We start from the raw sequence: 21,021 nt of genomic DNA, 5'->3' as shown, positions 1-21,021 counted from the left end.
TTAATGTTATATTTAACAAAGGGCATATATCCACCGGCGTTTTCATTAAACCTACACATAGCCCACTATATATCCCTGCAAGCTCTAATGACCCTTATAAATATAAGTTAGCAGCATTTAGAGCATTGGTTAGAAGGGCCTTTATATACTGTGAAAATGTGATAGACCGGGATACAGAGATAGAAAGAATTATACAGATAGCAGGAACATTAGGTTATAGGAGGAAAGTCATTGAGGGAATTATTAGAAAATTTGAGGCCAGTAATGATAAGGACACCAGGCACGGGCCTTACAGATACACGAAATTTACATACAATAAGTATCTGGGAGGGATTATGAAAGAAATAGCAAGAACTAAGGATACAAGGGTGATCTTGAAAAGAGCTCCGAATTTGTATAAAATACTTAGAAACGATAAAGGGTTAGTTAAAAAAGAAGATAAGGCGGGTGTGTATAAGATTCCCTACGAGAACCAGCTATTAGGTATTAATAAAGATTATGTAGGGGTTACTACTAGAAACCTAGGAATAAGGATCAAGGAACATAAATATGATATTAGAAAAGGTTCCAACACAACGGTATTAGCCCAGATGGGGCAGGCGGAGGGATCCTTAGTACATTGGAATGAGGCGAAAATCATAAAGCAGGTACACTCCCCAACTTTGGCAAGAGCGGCTGAAAAGATAGAAATTTACAGAAGCAAACTAAGAGATAAATGTATTAACGCAAGGGACGCAGAAGGTCTTCCTTCTGCTTGGAAATATGCAGTTAAAAATTTATAAGAGACACGTGAGCTCTATGGGGAAGTATTTCTGGTTAGGATAGATAGTAGTATATATGGGCACGAGTAAAACGTTTTTACCTTACATTTGTTGTATCTTTTACGATTTTATTGTATATTTATTTATATTACCACGTTCTTCCTTTTTTTCTTTTTTTGTTTTTATATATTTTTGTATATTTATTTATTTATATTACCATTTTTATTTATTTATGTTTATTTATTTATTTTTATTACCATGTTCATCCTCTTTGTTTTATTTTTTGTCCGTTACTAATGATTTGAATTTTTTCAAACTATTGTATTCTTTTAATAGAACGATATTGTTTCTTGTTCGAAAGTTAAAACCTGAAGATGGCTTATTGAATAAGCCGAAAACGTTAGTTAAATTAATAAATTTCTCAGCGAACATTAAGGTGTTTGTTTAAGTTTTTTGTATATTGAATTCTGCTGGGTACGAGTGTGGTTTATTCAGAAGTTAATATATAGTTAATCTGGACCTCCTGCCCTAAGTTTTCCATATTTGCTCTCGATTTCCATCTAATTCCTTTCTCGAGATTATGGAAGGACAAACAGACAACGGACAACAATGGGAATTTATAGGTCTGCAACTTTTCAAATTGCAAACCGATAAATCGTTTAGACGGTCAATGTTGAATTTAGTTTGATGTTGACAAGCGGATAGAACTAAGTACAATTGATTAGCTTAAAATAAAAAATAAAAAACTGCTGGATCTCTCATCTCTAATGTTGACACTGGCAGGTTATAATAAGCGAGTTACAACATATGTAACTTGCATGAATCTTGATCACTTTAATCAAATTTCTGTATGAGGTAGTAAACATCAAAAACAAATCATCGACACTCAGAAAATGCCTAAACAAAGTACTATGCCAAAATTAAAAAAGAAGTTAATATTTCAAATTCTGAATTCTGCGTTTTAATATCAGCATTTTAAATAGTATTGGAATACTCTGTAGGACAGAAAACGTTAAATACCCATAAAGCAACGACTGTTTTGGGTACTTTTTCTGTCCAGTAGTATAAATAAATACAGTATAAATAAATCAATTAGCAGAATTGATATTTTTTTTTTTTTAAAAAGCTCATTCAAGCACAACTTTTGTGTATTTTACCACACGAAGGCGGTTCTCAACCGTTGGACGACTCGTTCTTATAGAGCGTAATACTTCGATGACCATAAATCGCTTTTGGACGATTAAGTAGAGGCCCTACAGCAGTATTCAGTCTACTGCTGTAGCGCCTCGGGGTTGAATCCGGAAAAAAAACCCATGAATTTTCATGGGCGATTTGTCCTGGATAAATCGAATTCTGTCCCTCACCATCCTGGACCTGGGTGAACTCACGATGGGCCTTATAAGGCCCTTTTAGTGTCTACAGTGCGGATAGTTTTAAAAAAGTATTCGTATTCCATTAATTTTACCAATCAATTCAATTAGAAATGAATTTTTAATCGATTGAATTTATCGATATAATTTATATTTAAATTATGCAATAGCCTTTATTAATTGAAGAAGAATTCACTTTTATAACAAGTTAATCTTTAAAAATATTCACTTATCGTCTAAATTTATAAAAGAATTTTGAAAATGTAGCCTATTAATTTTTCTCACAACAAACATGAATCTCATTAATGTTTCAGAATACATTTTTTTCAATAAAGAATGCTCGTTAAGTTATTAAATGTAAACATTTTCGTGTCCAATTTAGTAATGAAATGCATGAAAGTAAACTCAATCTCACTAAAGTGAATGTAAATAAAATTTTTGGACTATGTAATATTATGCATAAAGTAAAGTCAATCTCATTAAGATATTTTTCAAGAATGTTAATAGAAGCTTAAGTTTTATGAAATCAACATTCTTGTTTGTAAAAGGTTTCATCTGGGTACGCTTTATTGCTCCTCTTCATTTCTCGAATTAACCTTTGAATTCTAAGATACTATATGTAAAAACTACTTTATGCAAGATATTCACTAGTTTTATTTAAATATTGGGTGAAATTATAGCCGAGATATAATACAAAATGGCTGATGGTTGCATATATTGTATGCTTCATCCTACTATATCAATCGGGATGCTTTTTGGAGATATCGTTTATCAACGTTGCGAGCATCATGAATTAAGCGTTAAACAAACAAAAATCTTGTCATTTTATGCAAAGTTTGTGCATATGATATTCATTAGCCTATTTTTAATGATATTTACAGCATTCGAGCCTAATGATAGTATAATCGCTTGTAGCGCTAACTTAACGTCAAAACTTCCTACAAACAGGATCAGTTTGCTGTTTACAAGCATTATTTTTGCATTTCTACATTTAAGCTGTATTCTTTTTATGCAATTGGGCAGGAAGAAAAAATTAAATTTCAATATGAAAATATCAGGGTATCAAGGTGAAAAAGAAAAATTGCTCAAATATCAATTGTTATTGAATGTACTTTTTGGGTTTTTGTGTTTCGTAATATTAATAGTTAACGCGATAGTCTATTCAACAATTGTTTTCAAATTCGTTGAAAAATATTCTTCTTCCTTCAGAGCATTAATCTGTTCCGTTTATTTTCAAGTTAGTGGAGCTTTCGAAACGATTTTGTTAATGTGGATCATACCAATTTCAATAATGGTGGGTATAGTAATACTCGAAAGATTTAATGTATTGTCGAAACAACTGCAAGAAGCAAGGATTAATTGTTCGAAGCACGACATAGACGAATTAATTTCTAAACACGAAGAGCTCTGTCATTTCATTGAGCAAATCAATGATAAATGGGGAGAATATTTCTTCATATTATTTGGAGTCTTTATTTATTTAGTAGCATTTCTTATCAATGCTACTATATTTAACGAAATAAGTTCGTATATCCGCATTCACATCCTTTTAATCTTTCTTACCGTATTGTCTATTGCGTTGGCAATGTTTTATTCTTTTGCACTTGCTCGTATCTCATATTCGGTAAGTCTAGATTATCTAATTATCTTTAGTAATTTTTTTATTTTATTAAAACTAATTATTCAGAAAATTATATATAATGATATTTTTTTTATCATAATGTTGCAGGCTTACGATTCTTTTCAAGAAATCAGAAAATTAAGTGTTGCTCCTTTGGAACTGGAAGAAAAACTTAAGGTTAAGGTTAAATTTGTGAAATTTTTTAAAGTCAATAATAGTAATTTGTGATTAAAAATTAATTTTTTAACGTTTAAAATAATAAGATTTTAGATTTTATGAAGAAATTTCGTGAAAACGAAATTGGATTCAATTGTGGAGGATATTTTTTGATGTCAAAAGAATCTCCGATAAAGGTAAGCTTCAACACACTTGATCAAAGATTGAGTTTTTGAACTAACCATAAGTTTGATTTATTCTTGTCAAGAGTAATACAAACAAATACTATATAGGCTACTTTTTAAGAATATTTGCGCCTAATATAAACGGGCGCCTAATATAACCTTAAACGAGAACTAAAATGTTTCTGTTCTTGTTTAACATTTCACAACTTATGATTAGTTCATGATCATCGCAATGTACAGTTTCCATCACAACTTTGTTTATACACAAGACGTAGATTTGTTGTAATAAAACAAAGAGAACTTTATTTTATTAAACTTTGTTTTATTACAACCAATAAGCTAAATCTAAATCAACTAAATAAAGATGGAAAAACGCCAAGTGTTTAAATAGTAGCGCGATTTGTGTTTGAGAATCATAGGAAATTAGAAAACACGGTTTCAGAAAATTGTGAATAAATCTATTTTTCTTATATTTGTTCTGTTAGGTGTACAATGCACTCTACACCGTATGCAATATGCTGCTGCAAATTCGAGATATCTTATGGGGTGAAAAACGATCTTGTATTCCTACCACTAATCCAAGTACATTTCCAGAATCATTTCATAATATAAGTATGAAATAAATGAACACTATTCACAGCCTACAATTTGCTATAGTGTACTTTAAAATATTATAAGTCAAAATTTGCAAGAAACTTGCATGGATCTCATTCAAGAAATTCAATTATATCCTTAAAAATGGCATATCTGTAAATCTAAAAAAGTATTCAACTATTGCATTCCCTCTCTGTGTGTGTCTTTGAAGACAAAGAGGAATGCGTGGATAAAAGATCAAACAACGTAAAAGATGTGGTAGCCCAGACCGAATTTCTTAAGTGGAAATAGGTTGGACATATTATAAGACATGATAATATATTGGCCAAAGATTATGCTGTACTGAAAAATAGAAAACAGGAGAGCAAAGAGGAGATTGGAAAACTAAATCAGAGAATTTTCAGAAAACGAATGGAAAAATAATGCATCACAACGAGAAGAATGGTAGATTTTAGGGAAAACCTTCATCCAAGAGAAGATATAATTATATTCAGCCTGTTTCTAACAAAAAAAAACTAACTTTCAAGTTTTTATTAAATGTATAAAAGTATTATACTTAAATAAATGATTTATTTAAACTGTACAATTTCAATACCATCAATATTTTTTATTTCATCACTTAAATTATTTCAGTAATAAAAAAAATCTAGCAACGAGTTGCGTAACTTTTCCCCCAAAAAAGTTAAAATTGTGTAGGGTGCTATCTGCTATCTGCTACGGGATTTGAGCCGTTCACAGGCCAAATCGATTAACTCCATTTGTAAATCCTTGATATAATCGTTATTACTACTACATTTTTCGCGTAACTAATTTTATATACCGTTACAATAAAGCTATGCTTTAATGTAACGGTATAGCTTTAATGTAACGATATATAAGAATATATTCTATAATGTTTATTTAACTAAATTTAAAGTTTAAAAGGAATTTTAAACAAGTAATATAAAAAAAAAATTTTAAAAGTCAATTCCTACTTAGACCAACAAAGAAAAATTTTTAGTTCACTCTCTCTAAATATCTTTTATATGGGAGAAAAAAAAATTTCTCTTATATAACTAAAATTAATTAATTAAATTTAATTAATTAATTAATATTTGAAAAAACTGTATTAACATCAAGTGTCATCCACTACAAGTTTAAAAAATGTATTTGAACTTGAGTGGATGAATAAAAAGTATTTTATTAACGATTGAAAATTTGAACAAGATATATAAATATATACAGGGAGAGTGTAATAGTAGGAATTTAAAAAAATAATTTATATCAATTTTTATACTTTTTGTTTTTTGGAGTTAATCGATTTGGCAAGTAAGCGGCTCATTTTATTTTAAAAACGTTTTATATTATTGTTTTATAAAACGACAAAAAGCTTACTTTTGAGGGTAGATACGAATTTTATATACAGGGTGTCCCATAAATCTGTAAATAGTTAAAAAAAATTTATAAAAGTTGGAAGAATTGGTATATTTGAATGCGGTTTGCGTAAAAGTTTCTCCACCAGAGATGTATCAACAGGGCGGCCAGGGCCATGCCAAACAGAGTTGGCGCTCGAGGAAAACCTCAACGTTGAATCAGAGTTGCCAAGTATTTACAATAAAAATTATACGGGCTCATTTAGTGCCCACCTTAGTTATGCCGCTGATGAAAAGAAAGTTAAATTATTGCAAAATTAAATTAAGGTTAGAATTGTCTTGAACTGTCACTCATACTCATTAACAGGGGGTGAAGGCTCAGGTCTACTCAACTGGTATTGCCTGAGTGTGAACGGAGAGATAGATTAAGAGCATAGTAGAAGGTCGAAGGTGAAGGAGAAATGAGATAGAAAAGGAGATGAAAAGGGGTAGTCTCGTGGCGCGCACCTGGAGATATAATTAATTACAATCAAAATAATTTTACAGAAAAAGGTATATGCAGTGCGATACAACTGGCGCCTTGTGAAGGGCAAAATAGGGTTATCAAATAGGAATAAGAGGACATGTTTGACAATAGAACAGATACATCACTTCCCGACAATAATTTTCTAACAGAATCCCGACAAAGTCCATTTTACATCCCACTTGAACTGTCACTGGTGTTTGAACAACGGGAAAGAAAACGAACATAATTTTGTATTTTCGTGAAATTTTTACATTTCAATGTAAATGTTAATACCGTCGGCCAAGTTTTTAATTTTACTTAAATTTATTACATATTAATTTGATCGGTTAATGAGAAATTGGAGAATTTTAACTCGAACCCGAATATTGCAATCTTAATTTTTTTCGTGTAATTTACTAGTACTGCACGTGTAAATTCTACGTTGTGACAAGACACTGATGAGATGTGTACTGTATCTGCTATCCTCGGTGTCACTTGATCTCAAGTGGACTGGTCAATGATTGACGCATCAACCGGCCTCGGAAATATTCTGCTCTAAAGTGACGAATCTCGTCATCATGGGCAAAATGGGCCTGGTTTAAATCGGCCAAATTAAACGAAACTTGAAAAGTAGAGAAGGGACGAAAACCAAAGGGCAGATAGTCTGCGGAGTGTCTTTTTCGACACTGTCCACGATTAAAAACAGTGAAAGTCAAAGTGCCACGGAATCTGATGCAAATATGCGCGAAACACGTTCACGGACCTATCAAATACATTTATACTCTTACATTGAACATTGAATTCTGCCACAATAGCTGGAACTCGGGTAACTCAATTATTTAACTAAAACGAGTGGAACTTTGGTTAACTACATTAAAATAAAACGTTTGATAATAGTTCAAGCGATACCCCCCTCTCCTCCATTAATTTTTATTACACAGCAATTTTATCTGTAAAAATAGTAAGTCCCTTAAATATTCGCTCTTAATTAGTAAGATATAACTGTACGCCTTATTATATTTTCATATTTCTATTCATAGATAGTAACTATATTCTTATGAATTTTGTATTTAAATTACTTAGACAATGAGCGCGTTGAGTGGCAGAGGCTTTAAAACACCCGAATAAGCAAGCCAATGACAGTTCGTTTTAATACATTGCTTGCTTATTCAGCTGTATTAAAGTGGCTTTACCAGGCAACACCCCGAATGATTACCGTGCTACCTGGCAAGACAAAAAAAATTATTATTCGAGAATTATTTTTGTATAAGACGAATTTCCTATTATATTTATGATCGCAAGTAATTATTTTTTTATTTTAGTGTGAATCGAACGAATTTCAATTAACGACAACACAAAATTTCAAAGTAGTAAATATCTTTCATTCTTTCTTATTGATCACTTTCATACATTCACAGTCACGATTCTTTGAATTACAACAAATGACAACTTTATAATTCAGCAACACCGGAAAAATTGTCTTTAAAGAATAATAATAAATAGTTCTTGGAAATTGAAAATTTAATAATTAAAAAAAGGGTCGAAATTATTACAACTAATACGTAAATTATTGCTATGATCTGTCCTGTTTTCATTCTTCTTTCAAACTTTTATCGTTTAGTATGAGAATTTTCTAATCGTAAAATGCTTCTATAGATTTTTTTTTTTTTTTGTAAGATGAGAGAGAAAGGAGATTCGATAAATTTTTCCAATATTTCTATCAGAAAAATTAAAAACTTTCATTATGAAAGAAAAAAAAAAATGTGCAATTCGTCCCCTTTCATTTTTGAAATAATTTTTCAATATAGAAAATTTGACAATTTGAGAAAGGGGTTTGTGCAAGAAGCTTAAAAAAATAAAAATTACCTATAATGGCCATTATTAGTCTTTAATATTTACTAATGCTTATTATATTTTGAAACTAAACACTCAAATATAATTTTTAATCAAAGAAAGCAGCATTTTACCATAAACCTAATGCAGAATTTCAGAAACATTTTGCTAGATTAATCTTGTAAATGAGAAATCAGAGACATTTTTGAAAAATGAGAATTAATTGGCAGTTCTTATAAACAGAAATTTTTGGAAGCATCATATTAAATTCTATAAAATGACGTAAAACATTATACAAATTATTATTAATATTTAAAATGACGACGAACAAAGTGAATAAATTTAGTTATATCCAAAATTTTCATTTAAAATCGATATTTTATATAAAAATTAATACTTAAGAAGGTAGAGATTTTGCATAAATCTCCTGAAGACGATATTACTCAATTGAACAATAAATTTGATTCTTAGGGAAAATCGTTGTAAATCAAAGTAGATATATATTGATTTGACTGTTCAATTTCATGTGAATTCAAGAAATTCCTTAGTGTTCAATATCTATTAGAAGGAACTTCAATTTTACAACTTTTACTATATTTTATACCTTTAAAACGTCTATGAGAATATTCGGTTAGTATATTTTAATTATGTATATTTAAACTTAATATTTTCAACAAATATTTTCAATTTGTCAAAAATAATTTTAGAATTTAGAACATAATTAAAATTATAAAATGTATTTTTAAAACAAGAAGTGATTAGTTTAATGATTTGTTTTGCTATAGTGACTTTATTACTTACACAAACCCCTTTACTTGGTCTTTTCATAATGGAGTTTGAGAATTGCTTCAGGAAAATGCATTTTTGCTGCAAGGCAAGCTATTTATATATTTAAATTATAAACGATTTGATGACATTATGTGCAAAAAACAATTGGAAAATGGAATAGATGCAATGATGATGATTGATGACAACACTTTTCGATTTTCATACAGTTTACACTTTCACTTTTTTCCATTTTTGAGGGAATGTGATGAATTTAACTTCATTTGAAATTTATATTTTTCCTTTTTTCTTAATTCTGAATCTTGGTGTTTGTCCAAAAAGTACACTTTTGGCACCAAACCAAAAAAAAAACTGTGCATTTATAAATTTAGATGTCTTTTTTTCTGTCTCATTTTTATCAAAATTAATTTATACTGGATTAATTCACAATTTGTTCTAAAATGTTAACCAAGAAGTTAATGACTTTTAGCTGCTTCTTTTGCTGCAATTATTAAAGGTTGTAGACTTGCCAATGGCCTTGACAATTTCAGAAAAGGATGCTAAAATAATGTAATAAATTTATTAGATATTTAAAATATATATTTGAAAAAATAAATAAATAAAAATACATATCTATAAACAAACCTTAAGTAACTCTGAGGCAGAAAAGCGACTGTCAACATCTACCTCAAGGCACTTATCAAGAAAATCCTGGAAGACAGGAGACAATTTTTCTTTGTCCTTAATTTCTGGTTTGCCATTTGTTGCAATCAAATAGAGTGCCTATGAACAAAACAATGCTTTTGTGAACACAAATTTATTCAAAATTTATTTGCTAATAATTTTAATAACTATTAAAATTTTCTGCAATTCTAGAGATAAATTGATAATTAAATCAATCCTCATTGAAGAGGAATTCATTGTATAAGATTTAATTTACTGTGTAATGTATAAAGAAATTCTTTAACATTGTGCTTTAATATATTACTAAACATGAAAATAATTGGTCCACATACTATAAAACTATAATTAAATAATCAGTTCCTTTCTAATTCTTGGAAACAGCTGATTGTACCAGAGGAAATTAACTTTATGTAATAAAAATTGACAAAAATATAGTTCTAATGCTCATATTTTAAATTTTATGTCAGTTCTGAATAAAAGAAATGACTATTTCATTTATCTCATTTTTAAAAGAAAAAAGCTTATTGACAAACTTCTTATAAATGACATTTGTATACAATAAATTAAAGAACTGCTTTGTAGGCTAATCATCTTTCATGATTTAGCATCTATAAAGTAGCAGCATTTTGCATTTGCTTTTTAATAACATATGAGCATAGTTTTAAAACATTAAGTATTAAAATACTTAATGTTTTAAAACTAATGTTATATATTTAAACAGACTAAGGGCAACATAAGAACAGTTAGTAACATATTTTAGAGCAAATTCAAAAATATTTATAATGAAATGTACTAAATCAAATTGAGTTACTTTTGAATAACATGTCATTAACTATTTTCATTGAAACAACTAGAATGGAATAATTATGAAACTGAAAACAAAGTTGATTTGATGGTTAAAAATTTGTAAACAAAATAAAATTTTAGTCATTTATTAAAGATTATATAGCAACCTCAACTCTCCTTCGAAAAGTAGTTTTTCTTTTGTGTGATAGATCTTTGGAGAAGATAATATTTAATCACAGAACTACAAATTCTTATTTGTATGTTGTATAAATAAAGCCTGTGTTACATTACTCACTTTAAAAGTAAGCTCCTCCTGTACTTACACTCTTCTACCAGCATCTATGTCACTTGTCAAAACAGTCCTTATTACTTGTTCATCATGACCAGAAATAACTGATGGAAGACAAAGCAGAAGCTACAACTAGAACCCTTAAATAAGGATTCCAATATAGCTTTGACAAATGGCACGGATGCTAGCACGTGTAGTTGCCAAAGGAGCTTACTTTGAAAGCATTATTAAGGTAATAAAAAGTTATATTAAAAGTTTGGTTTATTTTTGATTATTATACATAGTTGAAAATATGCTGTAATTAAAGTGTAATTAACTCATTTCCATAAAGTATAGATTTTACCATAACTGGTAGAAGAATATTTGAAATTAAGTAAATTTTACTGCCAATTGATTTTTCTTATAATATTTAATTTCATATAGAACCATTGATGCAAAATATTTTTATGCACATACACATGAAAGGATAGGAAATGGCCAAGTTCAATAATAAATTTATTCCCATTATTATTCAATGAAAAACTAAAGCACAAAAAGCTATCAAACATATACAGATGTGACTGCATTCACAGCATATATTAATATCCAAATTACAATGACATTAGCAACATCAGGTGTCAGATGGCAGCCCAATGACAATGGAACAATAATGCACCTTTGGATTAGAAGCTTATTTCAAAAATAATGATTATGTAGTTGCTTTACAGTATATATTCAGACAGCACTAGCTTGGGTTGTCATGGGAGATGTGCTAGATGCTTGCACCATTACAAAGTGGGTTTGTTCCTTTATATCTGTTGCATTTACCTGTAATCATAAACCAGGCTACAGTGAAAGGACAGTGCAGAATCAGCAATGATTAGAACTGTCTGTGCTGTAATCACATGAGGCCCAAGATCTGCTCAGTGACATGCTGTGGCTTTTCAAATTTCAGATTGTTCATTCAGGAAAATCTTGCATCAGGATCTTCATTTCACTACCATGCATGATCATCTTTAGAATCCAAAAAATTTTAGTCATTGCTAATGTGTGACTAGAGGTCATGTGTGAAACCAGATAGGTAAATGGTACTCACTTGACTACTATTCGACACTGAATGTAATAAATAGCATTTGTTCACTAAGTGTGTGTGTTATAATATGCTATGAATGCAGGCCCATTCTGTATATGTTTTTATAATACTACAATACAGTAAAAATTTAAAAATATGGTTTTATGGTACATGACCAATTCATTATAATAATTAAACAAAATAGATTTTTGGACTTTAAACATTTAAGTTTTGAGGTCTATCAGTGCCTTTATTGATATAATTGTATTTCTATCTCTCTTCTTTATTCTTTGTCCTGTAGAGCACTACTGCACAAGCTCATTGTGGATTTGTCTAGGCCTACAATGGGCAACTGGACAGTGAAGAATAAGGCTCAATATATCCAAGACAGATCCCTGAAAAATTCCTGGAGTTTGACTATCTGGATTCAATCTCAGACAGTAGGATAATGCCTCAACAGCCTCAGCAATCTAGCTAGTTGTATTTATCTTTTAAGAACTTTATATAATAGTTTTACTTAAGCCAATGTAACTATTTTCTTTAAAATCTAAATTATATAAAAAGTCATTACAGTTTGAATAATTCAATATTTTTTAAAATCTTTCAAACATTAAATACATACCCTCAATGGATTTTCATTTAAATATGGTGGTTCTCCTTCAATCATTTCAATGGCCATTATACCTAATGACCAAATATCAACTTTTGGTCCATACTGCTTCCTTGTAACAACTTCTGGTGCCATCCAGTAGGGTGTACCAACCATTGTTGTTCTCTTATTTTGCTCAGGCGATATTTGAGCACAGAAACCAAAATCAGCTGTACACAAAGACAACATATTTTTTAAATTATATTTAAAAAAAATAATTTATCTTAGGTATAGACATTGCTTTACTTACTCAATTTAACACTCCCATCCATTCCCAGCAATATATTATCACTTTTAATGTCCCTATGAATAACTTGATTATAATGTAGGAACTCTAGAGCTTGAAGAACCTGTTGAAAATTCAACAGATAAATTCTAAATATATAGTTATAAAAGTTATTTTTATAAATTTTAAATCTCTAATGAAAACTCAGTCTTTTTAAAGTACATAAAATTTTAAATTTTAAAACTGAATAAGAATACTAGTAATGTAAATTTTATTATTATTATTGTGTTGGGTTATGTGAGATATACTCAGTTAACACCGGTGGCTGTGTACAATGCCAGACCAAAGTCAAGGCATAGTAACAAAAACAAAAATTATAGTAGTATCAGTGTGTCTGTCTGTATTCACGAATTTCCTCACAATATGACATGCATTCAATATAGTGGCCTTCTGTAGTGTGATTTAAGTATTTCTGTTCAATTGTAACATGCCCAGGCTTTTGTGTAGTGGTATGATACCCATGGAGGAGAGAACAACAAGTACAATAAGCACCCTATCCATCCTCCACAGATGCCTTATTTCCCGGGCAAGTTCTGTGTACTTGCTAATTTTTTCGGTGCATGTATTTTATACATTGTGAGTGTTTGAATGGATATGTCTATAATGTATGTGATTTTATTGTGTTTGTCAATGAGTGTGATGTCTGGTCTGTTGTGGTAAATTGTTTTATCTGTGATTATGGCTCTGTCGTAGTACATTTTGTGCATGTTGTTTTCCAATACTGTCTGTGGAATGTATTTGTAGTATGGTTTGTGGATGTCTACTAATTTGTTTCTTTGCAAGCTCTTGGTGTATTATATCAATATTTACTACTATGTCTGTGTAAATAATCTTGATAATAAAAGAGCTTGCAACCGGAAGTGATGTGTTGTATAGTTTCTGGCACGATATTGACATTTTCTGCATGTGTCATTTGTGAGTGTTGTATCTCTGAGTATGTGTTTTCTGTAGTTTTTAGTATTTATGACCTGATCCTGTATGGCGATCATGAATCCTTCCGTCTGCCCAAAGAGGCATCCCCAAGCTAACCAGCTGTTTGATGCAGTTTTGTCAACAAAATCCTGGGCCAGGTTGTAAGGATGCCTGCCATGGAGTACCTTTTGAGCCCATGATTGCTTAATGGTGTCTATACTTTTTATATGTTGTGTTGTGTCTGTATGACATGAGTGCTAGTTTAATTAATGGCGTGTTATTCGAGTCTGCTAGAGTTACTGCTTTATGTAATTGTGATGTTTCTTGCTTTTTGTAGAAAAACTCTCGCAGTGACTGTTTGTAGTGAGGGTTAACTATATCAGGCATGTCCACCATCTTTATGTGGAAGGGTTAGTCTTTCTATAGCAGATTTAGGATGATGTTTATGCTTAGTGAGTGTTGCTCTTGTTTTCCTTTGGAGTTGCTCGAGATCTGTGTGAGTCCAATGTATAACTCCAAAAGAATATGCAAGTACCGGGATGACATACATGTTTATTGCTTTAACTGTGTTTTGCATTTAACTCTGTTCTGAGAATAGCATTTAACCTACTTTAGTATTCTTTAATTAATCTTTGCTTTATTTGTGTTTGTTCTGTTAGTTTGGCCTGTTGGAATCCTAAATACTTGTAGAACTCACCCTCTTCCATGGATTCAATAACGTCTCCATTTCAAAGTGCGAAATCTTTCTTCAGGATTCCTTTTTCTATGTGAAGTGTTTTGCATTTGTCTAGGCCAAACTCCATTTTTATGTCCTTGATGTATGAATGTGTGATTTGTAGGAGTTGATGAAGTTGTTTTTGTGTGGATGCATAAAGTTTTATGTCATCCATGTACATGAGATGTGACAGTGTAAACTGTGTTGTTTTATTATTATTTTTATTATTATTATTGAGCATTATATATTAAACTGATTTCTATGTTAGCTCTTTTCTGACTGGTTGATTACTGTCATTAAAATAAATAAAAAAAACTGCAGTTGTTGAGTTTTATGTTTCCTTTGGAAAAATTGTTAAATAAGAAAAACTTGCAACAATTTTAACTTAAAAAAAATTAATTATTTTTAGACTGATATTTATTTAAATATAATTTTACATTAACAATTTTTTTAATTCAAATTATTTTTTAAACCAAATATTCCATATACTGTATAAATGAAAGTGAAAGACTATGAATATAACTTGTCTGGAAGTGAAATGTATTCTAATAAAAATGAATATAACTTTAACAAAATGAATTCACTCTTATGAATTAAAATTGCAGTAATCACATTTTCTTACAAAAATATTACTGATAAATATCATTAACCTGTACACTATAGAAACAATTTTTTCACTTTTCTATTTCTTTTATTTTCTATCAGATTAAGGTATATAAAAATTTTCCAATATTTTATAATTTTGGCATATTTAGTAGCATAGAAAGTATTTTAAAAACATAATTGCATTTAAAAATAACTAACATTTTAAATGCAAGCACAGTCTTACAATCTCTCTTTAAATGAAGAAATCAAATCTCAACCATAATCTCTCTATTATTTGTAAATTAAATTAATGTGAAGACTGTTTAACACTGCTTTAATTTATAAATTAAAAGTTAGGTCACTATTGTAAATTAATTAAGATAGACATATGATAATACATCAAAATTACTGTAATTTTCTATAATTTTGTTTTTCAATTAAGAATATTTTTTACTATAAAAAGATTTTGTACTTTCATTCCTAATAATATACCGTATATCTCGGCAGATAAGACAACCTTCAGATAAGACAAGGTATAAGTTTTCGTCGAAGTTTTATACTTTTAGCTTATATCTGCCCTATAAGACGACCCCAAACTATCAACAGCCTATGAATTTAGTTTAGATCAGCGATCATCATCTAAATAATAATACTGTGTAGCGTATATGGAATTATGTCCTATTTGTAATTTTTCAAATGAACAAATTTATTTTCTTGCATCTGGCAGCACCTGTCTTGCAATTGTTGCAAGCATTCGCACTGATTCGGCATTTGGGTAACGACTGACTATTCACAAAAACATCGTATGGGCTATTCTATTTTGTGCACATACCCTACTCTCTATTAGTAAATAATTACTGTTTATCCTTTTTTTTTATAATGGTTTGAATTTATATAAATTTCAATCTAATTTTTTATCTGTCATATATGACCCCGGATTTTCGGGGCATTTTTTTACGATTCAACTATCATCTTATCCGCCGAGATATACGGTATATTTCATTATAATACTTCATATAAAGTTAAAATAATATTCAGAATTTATAAATGATTCCTCTCTCTCTATAAAAAAAATATGTAATACTTTATTATTATTAAAACTAAAACTTGATTTTTTGAATTTCTAATTCTTTGAAACAATGACAAACTTATCAATTGCTAATTGTTGAAAGTAAATATTTTAACAAGTAATCAGTTTTCATTTGTATGTTTATTAGTATTATAAATATAATTTAGTTTCGATTTATATACAGTCCACTCCAATTAACTTAAACATGACAAACTAAGCTAAGTTGTTTATTGTTAGAATTGTATGCATTAAAACAAAGATTTATTATTTATATTTATTACTAACTTACAAGTTATGTTTAATGTTACAGAAACCAAAATTTCCATTAATTGTAGTCTTATTTACTTACTCTGCTTAATGTTATCTGGTTAACATCCACATAGGTGAATCCCAAATGATTACTATAAGCAGATTCTACTATATTAAGAAAATTAACTTCTTACTAAATAAAACTGAAGAATATTTTAAAATCAACTTTCACTATGAAAGTAATATTTTTAATATCATCTAGCAATGAAAAAAACTCAATATAATCCCACTCCTTCCTTGCTCAAATGAAACTGCATAACTTGCTTTTCTTTGCATTTACTGCATCATTTCCTAACATTATAATATTAGTCACCTAATTTTTGATCCATTAAACTAAAAAGGCACAAATTAGTTTTTATTGAAATTTTTTTTTATGCTGTAACTAACAAATGAGTTAAAAATAGTACACACAAAAATACTATAACATGAACAACTACTGAAAAAATTACAATTGAAGATTCTCTATCATGAAAAGACTACTCATGAAAAAGTTATGTTGAACAACATACCTAAACCAATGCTCATTCTAAAGTTAAATATATATTCTAATTCCACAATTTTAGAATAATTAAAATTTTAAAATTGATTTTCGTTTATATTAATAAATAATCCACATACTTCACGACAAACAGCTGCAATCTGTCCTTCATCCATACATGTTTCTGTGACAACATCTGTTAAAGAACCACCGGCTAGATATTCCATTACAACCTGTAAAAATATTCAATTTTTAAGTCAAAAAATAATTAATAATATAAACTTTTAGCCCTTTAAATATGAAAATATGCATTGTTTATTAGAAAGAATGTAAAGTAATGACAACAGATATGATAATCTCTATTAACTTGTATATCAATGGTAGTATCAACAATAAACTAATAATGGTACAACATCAATGTAGCATTGAGCAATCAGCATTGCCTTTTTAATGGGGTTTTATTTTTCAAAAATCAAAAACATGAACATTAACCAACAGCACCTTCAAGCTATAAAAAAGTGGGGCACAAGCTATAAAAAAAAAACATTGAATCAGTTTGAAGCTTGCACAATGTCAGATTGGGGCTTCCAAAAGGTAGCACTATTATGCTTGAGTGTAACTTGGCTTTGAAAACAAGGAATATGGAATTTTGAACAACATACAACAGAATAACTATATAAAAATTGATAAGCATCCTTAGAGGGGGCAAATGGGGCACTTGCCCGTCATTGAATTGAGTAGAAAAATTCCACAAATTATAATTGTAAAATTGATTCAGATAAATAAACTTATGCTATCATCACAAGACACTATCTTTTTGTATAGATGCAATACTGTATTCTATAATCTACTTGTGGAAAAAAACCCAAAAATTTAATAATTAAATAAAATTTATTGATGTACAGGTACTCCTCACTTTACTACCAAGTTCCGTTCCGACGACTACGTCATTAAGCAAATTGGTCGATAAGCGAGGAGCTTGTGCTGGGAATATAGGATCGCTGTAAAATTATACAAATTATGCAACAAACTTCAAATTTATTCATAAAAAGACTATTATAGTACACACAGGCCTATTACAGTACACTTAGTGCGCATGTCACCATTCGCCACTGACCGAAATCCCCGAATTGCAGGTCAAAACTCTATTGGTTGTAAGTGCGAGTGGTCTTTAAGCAGATAGGTCGTAAAAAGAGGAGTACCTGTAATTGTCTCCAAACTTTGTGCCTTCCTGAAAAATTTTCTGCAGACACCCATTCATTGGGGAATAGAAAAATATCATTCATTAGTTTCTTTTTATATTTGCAGAACAGGCTAGAAGTCATGCATTTTCTGTTTGTTGATAATAGAATTTGGAGCCCCTTGGGGATTAGGAAAAGGGCAACCCTGACAGTAACTGTTATGATTAGCTCATTATTGAAATGGTACTTTTCTAAAATCAAGGAATGAATTTATCATAAAATCATTATTTTCAATAGAAAAACTTCAATAATCTATATAATGATGTTCTCCACAACTGTCATAAAGGAAACATTTTTTCAAACATGTCTTTCTGAAATATGGAGACACTAGTTCCTAGACAAGCTGACTTCAAAATATATGATTTATTTTTGCCAATCTATCTAAACTGTTTAAAGTCACCTAATTGAATGTACTGTATTCAAAGATAAAAACAACTTAAAATGAATCAATAATCCAGAGGATGCTGATACCAGTTATAAAAATTTTTTAAATTTAAGTGTTATAATGAAAAGGATAAATGCTTAGAGATTAATTTAAATTAACTTGCATTTACTTCTTTGCCTATACATACATGCAAATTAGTAAATGCCATTAAAAAACTATACTATGAAATTCAAAAAAATGATTAATTTCAAACTGTATATCCACATAGGCAGACATCTTAAAATATTAAAATAATATAGAATAGTAAAAATATTTTTAATAAAAGTTGTTATATATTTTTCAGCAGTGAATATTAAAAAGTTTCTTACCCATAGTTCCTCTCCTACTAAGTAACTATCCAAATAGTTCACTACATTTGGATGTTTATTTTCACGCATGACAAGAATTTCATTGATGATAAGTTCTTTCTTTGGTTGTTGTGATAAATTCATTTGTTTGATGGCAACTTCAACTCCAGTTGCTATCTCTATGGCAGTGTATACAGTGCCAGATGCCCTGAAAATTATTTCTTAAGTTGTTATTTATTATACACACAAATTTTCAATAAATAAAAGGAGACTTCTTACCCTTGACCAATTTTTTCCATTTTAGTATATTTACGATTAGGATCACCAACAGATACAATATTCCTTAACTTCTCCATAATCTCCTCATCTGACATTTTCTTCTTCTTTGGTCTAGCAGTGGAATTATTGTTGTTTGCAATGTCTTTTTTATCAAAACCAATAGCTCCATTCTTAACTTCTTCCTCAATTGGTTTAGTGTACTAGAAATCACTCTCTTTTGTTAAAATTTTAATATATGAAGATAATTGTTTATAAATAAGATAAATGAAACTTACAATAGATTTTGTTTTCTCTGGTCTAGCTGCAATAGGAGGCGGAGGACCAAGATCTTCTTCCTCAGGAGTCGAAGGAGGAGAAGGGGAAGGTTCATTTTTGGCCTTAAACAAATATTGCTTTCTTAAAATATTTTGCATTTAAAGCTGTCTTTTAACTGGTTTTTCTTATCCAATATATTCATACTTACAACTACCAGAGGAGGAATGACAGTACTTGTTGCATATTTATCAGCAAGGTAACTTGGTCTTGGTGAAGGATCTAAAGCAAAAATTTTATTTAATATGAATTTATTGCAATTTTATTATTATTAATACTTTGTGATTTGAATAAAATTCAGAAAGCATTGATTTCTCTTTACATTCATTCTAAATCAGTAAGATTTCACCATAGTCAAAACTTGTTACTTTTTGCTTCTGTGTATAATAGAGGATATGATTAGCATATCACCTTAGAAGAAAAAATAAAGCATCTAACATAGGAATTCTCTTAGTTCCATCTTTTAGATGATTTCTTAAAATCTTACGGTTCTTATGTCAAGAAGTAGCCTAATTCATATATTTCATTTTGTATATTCTGTATTTTCTATATGCACTAAAAAACTTTTGCTTAAAACAATAAAAAGGCATTGCTTATTGAAACCCCCTCGTATACTGAAAGTCTTGATAGCTATTTTAACCACCTTATTTAGATTAGAATAAAATAATAATAAAAATTTGAATGTATATCATCATCATCACTTCATTCACCTTACATTGACTATTCTAGTCAACATAATGTAATAGTCAATGTAAATTCTTATTGTCAACTAAGAAAAACTCTTACTCTAATTCTGAATCTCAATATAGCATAAGAAGAAATTAATATAATTCTAGTTAACCATTTATGATTTAGTTTTTTTTTATTTTAATATTTTATCAATAGTATTATTTTTCTCCACGTTAACATATTTTGTGCATTTGATTATAAAAAAGAAGAAAACCTCCAATATTATATCTCAATTCAATTAAAATTCAGTTTTATCATTTTCATATAATATACTGTTATTTCATTGGTATTTGAGATACCAATTGTAAATTGGTATCTCAAATACCAATATTTAAAACATTAATTAAATTATTAATATTTTCATGTTGACTGTGGCAATATAACAAAAATACAGAAAGATGAATATATTTCAATACAATAAATGTAATTAAAAAAATCATTACTTTTTATCGAAAAGGATTTATTTAGAAAAACAAAATAACTAACTAAGTCAAAAGATAATTTTATACCCTATGAAATGTGATCGTAAGTATGACCTACTTTAATTGGATAATATATTTTGTTTGGACCTAAATAATCTGTATACAATAATTTGATATCTATTTTTGTAACAAAATCATACTTAATTACATCAGTTTAAAATGTCTGTTTCTGAAATTAGAACCTCTTGATAACTATTGTAATATACTGTAACACTGATCTAATCAAGCATACAATATAATGTTTTTAAAATTTTATTTAAGTCCGAATAACATTTTTGTAAATTTGAGTAT

General features: G+C 29.3%; 2 protein-coding genes across 5 annotated transcripts in view; one reads left to right on the top strand and one right to left on the bottom strand.

Annotated features, from left to right (window-relative positions):
* Positions 1-3,370: 3,370 nt before the first annotated feature.
* Positions 3,371-4,946, top strand: LOC136976499 (uncharacterized). The gene is made up of 4 exons (XM_067271801.1): positions 3,371-3,755; positions 3,861-3,929; positions 4,016-4,105; positions 4,579-4,946. Exons 1-4 carry the CDS (start codon positions 3,399-3,401, stop codon positions 4,714-4,716), a joined length of 654 nt encoding a protein of 217 aa, XP_067127902.1. The 5' UTR covers positions 3,371-3,398; the 3' UTR covers positions 4,717-4,946.
* A 2,958-nt stretch (positions 4,947-7,904) lies between these two features.
* Pak (serine/threonine-protein kinase PAK 3-like protein) overlaps positions 7,905-21,021 on the bottom strand; it is a 58,143-nt gene continuing 45,026 nt past the window's right edge. For all 4 annotated transcript variants that reach the window (XM_067271706.1, XM_067271708.1, XM_067271709.1 and 1 more), the window contains 9 exons: positions 19,671-19,741; positions 19,483-19,584; positions 19,208-19,407; positions 18,950-19,136; positions 17,096-17,188; positions 12,852-12,951; positions 12,575-12,771; positions 9,788-9,925; positions 7,905-9,702 (listed from right to left, as the gene is read on the bottom strand). In XM_067271706.1, the coding sequence (XP_067127807.1) occupies positions 9,619-9,702; positions 9,788-9,925; positions 12,575-12,771; positions 12,852-12,951; positions 17,096-17,188; positions 18,950-19,136; positions 19,208-19,407; positions 19,483-19,584; positions 19,671-19,741 (1,172 nt within the window). In that variant the 3' untranslated portion in view covers positions 7,905-9,618. The remainder of the gene's footprint in view (positions 9,703-9,787; positions 9,926-12,574; positions 12,772-12,851; positions 12,952-17,095; positions 17,189-18,949; positions 19,137-19,207; positions 19,408-19,482; positions 19,585-19,670; positions 19,742-21,021) is intronic.

Source organism: Centruroides vittatus, unplaced genomic scaffold, assembly GCF_030686945.1.
Source record: "Centruroides vittatus isolate TY-2023 unplaced genomic scaffold, ASM3068694v2 contig_400, whole genome shotgun sequence".
Taxonomy (NCBI): Eukaryota; Metazoa; Arthropoda; class Arachnida; order Scorpiones; family Buthidae; genus Centruroides; species Centruroides vittatus.
This window is presented reverse-complemented; position numbering and strand designations above follow the sequence as displayed.